Below are 4,334 nucleotides of genomic sequence, written 5' to 3'. Positions count from 1 at the left end.
ACACACACACACACACACACACACACACACACACACACACACACACACACACACACACACAGAAGATCTGTCATAAAAATTTTCACGACTTTTCGAAAAATATTTTATAGAGAATCGAATACGAATTTAAAATATATAGTCTATCCATAATATTATTTATGCAATTAAACAAAATTTTATATCAGACAATGGCAGAGAAATGTATACAATGTTTTTTTTCGAACCATAATTAATTGATGACCTATAGAATTTGAAATAACATTGTGAAGAAACATTCCTCATGGTGTAACCCTATAATAAGAAAACGTATAAAAAAAATTTAATTAACAATTATTGATTCGCCATTAAGATCATAAGTTGACGCGAAATTTGAACGTGAAATATGATATTTAAAGTGGTTGAACTCTCTCATATAGTCTCAAGTCTAACAAATTCCTCTTACAAACTTAAATTCAAAAGAAAACAGCAGTAGCACATTAATCTATCGATTTTTGGAGTTCGTGGATATGTAGAGCAGTATGCGCGAAAATCTAATTCCGATTTAATTACTGCTGTTCGTTTGAAAACGCTTCGAAGAAAAAAACTGAGCCACCGGCCGCGCTGACAATCGCAACAGGATCGTGGGAAGGGAACTTAGAATATAAATTTCTCTATAGATAACTTGAAACGCAAATGTGCACCAGTAGTATTACGCTACGTACATGATAAGTTCGCGCGAAGAGGAAACTTGTCTGCAGTTATATGTACATAAATAATTATTTTACTCTAGGTAATTATATCAATTATTTTTTCAATAGATTTATATCATTATATCACATATTGCTTCAATTCGTTCTATCTAATCTACTTTACAGTTTGTGTATATAATTTAGGATATTGTGGCTTTGTCCCTCGCAAATTTGATCAGTAACGTTTCACAAGTACGCGATATTATTGGAAAAAAAGATTTTATTCAAATATAAATACAGAATGAAATTGATTGATATGAAATTTATTAAATTTGTGTTAACAAAATGTCAATCAAAAATGTCATATTATTACGTTATTCTTATGTACTTTGACACTCTAAAACCGAATCCGATGTTCAAATTGCTTCATATCATAATATTTCACAATATCGATGAAAAATAGCTCGATTTTTAAAATACAAAAGAATACTATTGTCTAATTTTCAGATTAAAAACCATATTTTTATGTGTCTAAGTGTTATATATAAAAATTAAAATGATAGTGGCGTAACTTTTTCCAAAATTTTTTCAAGTTTTACCAGAATACGTATTAAGTATCATATGCATCATTTCAAGTCCCATGATATTAGAGGATTACGTTTCTAATAATTAGCGAAAAATTACACGCAGATAACACTATCCGATAAAATTTGCAAGACGAGCGTGAGTCATTTCTAATACATTTTTTGCCTGCAATAAGTTTTGTAAAAAAAACAGCATTAAAGGTACTGACAAGTTTTTTCTAAATTTCGTTCATGCCACTTTAAAGTACAACTTTTAACTTTAAAATGCATTTTATTTTTAATTTTTTAAAATGCATTTCAAAATGTTTTTTTTCTAGATATAGCATTTTTATTCAAAATGTTTTTTCAAAAATAGCAATTTAAAAATAGTTCTTTTCTCATGTAATTCATGAAAAAAGCATTTTGTTCCATCTTAAATAATGCTTTTGTATTTACATATCAATTCTTTTTTTGCCAAAATATAGGTTCAATAGGTTCAAAATAAATACAAATTCCTTTGCCTTTTAATTTAAAAAAACTTACGTGCATACTTCTGACGCTATTAAAAATCTATAATTTCAATTTTTATATATGATCTGTTTTCAAATTATAATTTTTTATGTAAATTATTTCTTATTACATAATTATTTTTTAATAAACTATGTCCTTTTTTCTTTTTACAGACATAATTGAAATTATAAAATATGAATCAGAAATTAATTATTGTTTATCTACTAATAGCATGTACACATCTATCGCGTCAGGTAAACATAAGCAATTTTTATCTATTTAGGAGTGATATTTAGCAGTACATATATTTTTAGTATATTTAATTATACTGTTCGATCTAAAACATCTTCGGCAAACTATTCTATAAATTCTACATATTTTATTATAGACATCAACACCAAATGCAACAACTTATATAGCAGCTGTAGTAGAATATCCTCCAAAATATTCAACAAACAGCAACGAGACATTGAAAATAAATTCTGATGCATTTGTGGGATTTATTAAAGTAGCTAATCTTTATGTAAGTTTTCTTTAAAAGAAAATAATTTCAAACAATTCACAAATTATACTAAAAAATTAGTATATTTTTGACAACATGTATGTTACAAAAATTACTTAGGATCTAATTTTTAGACTATCTAATTTTTAGGCTGTTGATATAATCGTTTTTCCTGAAGCTGGTTTGACAACAGTAAATTTTCCGGAAAGAGAAAAATTGAAGGATTGGACAACTATTGTTCCTAATGCTTCATCTAATTATATACCTTGCTGCCAAGATACTTTTAAAGTTAGCGATGTATGTATAACCAATATATAGTTCACACAATTTTTTATATAGCAAGAAACTAATGTAATATATATATATATTGAAATTATCTAAAAATTTTGAAAAACACAGGCATTGAGAAAAATATCGTGTGCTGCAAGGAACAACAAAATTTATGTGGTAATCAATATCGCCGAGAAAGAACCTTGCTCTGAACTTTGCCCAAAAGATAAAATGTTCTATTACAACACCAACGTTGTATTCGATCGCACAGGAAAAATTATTGCCAGGTTAGAACATATCTAATTATTCGTTATAATTATAGTTGCAATAAGACATCTCGCAGTTTTATAATATACCTTATCTAATTATAATTAAACAGGTAAAACAAATCTTTCTAAAGAATACCAATTTAATGTGACAACAACACCAGAAGTAGTAAGTTTTGATACTGATTTTGGAGTAAAATTTGGAACTTTTACATGTTTTGATATATATTTTCGTAAACCTGCGTTACAATTAACAAGAGATCATCAAGTTACTGATTTTGTATATCCTACAGCATGGTTTTCTGAAGTGCCATTCTTAACAGGTAAACAAAATATGGCAAAATCTTTTCTCTTTTCTCAAGATTTCATCAAAACATACGTGTATACGTAGTACTGATATTAATTATTCTAGCTATACAATTACAAGCAGGATGGTCGTTTGCTGAAAATGTAAATCTTTTAGCCTCAGGCTATAACAGACCTAGTTTTGGCAATGCTGGCAGTGGAATTTACTTAGGTATGTAAAATTAGTTTTGAATACTTTTCACAATTAAAATATTTCATTGTGCAAATATATATATAATATTTTATGCAGGTCGTAGAGGAATTGGAAAGGCAATAATGCCTACAATTACGCAAAAGGAAATATTAATATTTGAAGTACCCAAAATAAATATAAAAACTCAATACAATGAAGATCCTTTAAAGGATCAAAAAGTTTTATTAGCTCACCATCAGAAGGAGCATGAATCACAGAAGAAATGGGAAAATGATACGATAATAGTCAATGATAAAATATTTTTGTTACATGATGATACTGATAGCTTTGAAACATTTCCTTTAGAAGAAAATATCACAAAAAATATCTGTCAGAATAACTTCTGCTGCGACTTTAGAATAGAAATTGCAAAAATAGACCCAAGTATAAAATACCGTTTAATGGTTTTTAACGGTTATCGTTCTATTCCAAATAATCTCGTTAATGATAATGTTGCCGTAAGTTCATGCAGTATAATTCAGTGCTCAAACAATTCAGTGTCATCATGCAATTCTGTGCAAAAATCAGAAACAGTATTCAATATTATTTATATTACGGCAAAGTTCGACAATCCTAAAATTAATTTAATTATGCCATCTACGTTAAATCCAAATTTACTTCCATTAAATAATGCAGATTGGAAGTTTAGTGTAGTTGATTTTTTCACTGAAAACGATCCACTACATGTTACTATATCCTTAAATAACCCTGTGGATAATTTAGTAACGTTTGGAATTTATTCGAGGCCTTTTAATACAAACAGTGCAAATAGAACATCCTTTGATACTATTAATTGTTTTGTAATGTTATTAGTGACTTTGTTATTATCAAGAAACTGAACAATCAGTTCAATGAATAAATTTATAAGTTTTGGAACAGAATCCCATTGTAAGTGTAGAGAAATATTTGTGTGTGTGTGTGTGTGTGTGTGTGTGTGTGTGTGTGTGTGTGTGTGTGTGTGTGTGTGTGTGTGTGTGTGTGTGTGTGTGTGTGTGTGTGTGTGTGTGTGTGTGTGTG

The 4,334-nt window shown here is 28.4% G+C and overlaps 1 protein-coding gene across 1 annotated transcript; it reads left to right on the top strand.

Moving 5' to 3' along the window:
* Nucleotides 1-1,935: 1,935 nt before the first annotated feature.
* On the top strand, nucleotides 1,936-4,156 carry LOC105623475 (vanin-like protein 2). Its single transcript, XM_012204870.1, has 7 exons — nucleotides 1,936-1,995; nucleotides 2,130-2,264; nucleotides 2,394-2,540; nucleotides 2,643-2,807; nucleotides 2,895-3,102; nucleotides 3,192-3,296; nucleotides 3,375-4,156. The coding sequence occupies exons 1-7, from the start codon at nucleotides 1,936-1,938 to the stop codon at nucleotides 4,154-4,156; spliced, it is 1,602 nt and encodes a 533-aa protein (XP_012060260.1).
* The last annotated feature ends 178 nt before the right edge of the window (nucleotides 4,157-4,334 follow it).

The sequence above is a fragment of the Atta cephalotes genome (genome assembly GCF_000143395.1).
Source record: "Atta cephalotes unplaced genomic scaffold scaffold00058, whole genome shotgun sequence".
Taxonomy (NCBI): Eukaryota; Metazoa; Arthropoda; class Insecta; order Hymenoptera; family Formicidae; genus Atta; species Atta cephalotes.
Note: the sequence above shows the minus strand (reverse complement) of the source record. Positions and strands in the feature narration are given on the sequence as shown.

Coding starts and splice junctions, on each gene's coding strand:
- LOC105623475 (XM_012204870.1), top strand. CDS start 1,936: ATGAATCAGAAATTAATTATTGTTTATCTACTAATAGCATGTACACAT. Junction 2,541..2,642: donor ATACTTTTAAAGTTAGCGAT/GTATGTATAACC, acceptor TGAAAAACACAG/GCATTGAGAAAAATATCGTG. Junction 3,297..3,374: donor TGGCAGTGGAATTTACTTAG/GTATGTAAAATT, acceptor TATTTTATGCAG/GTCGTAGAGGAATTGGAAAG.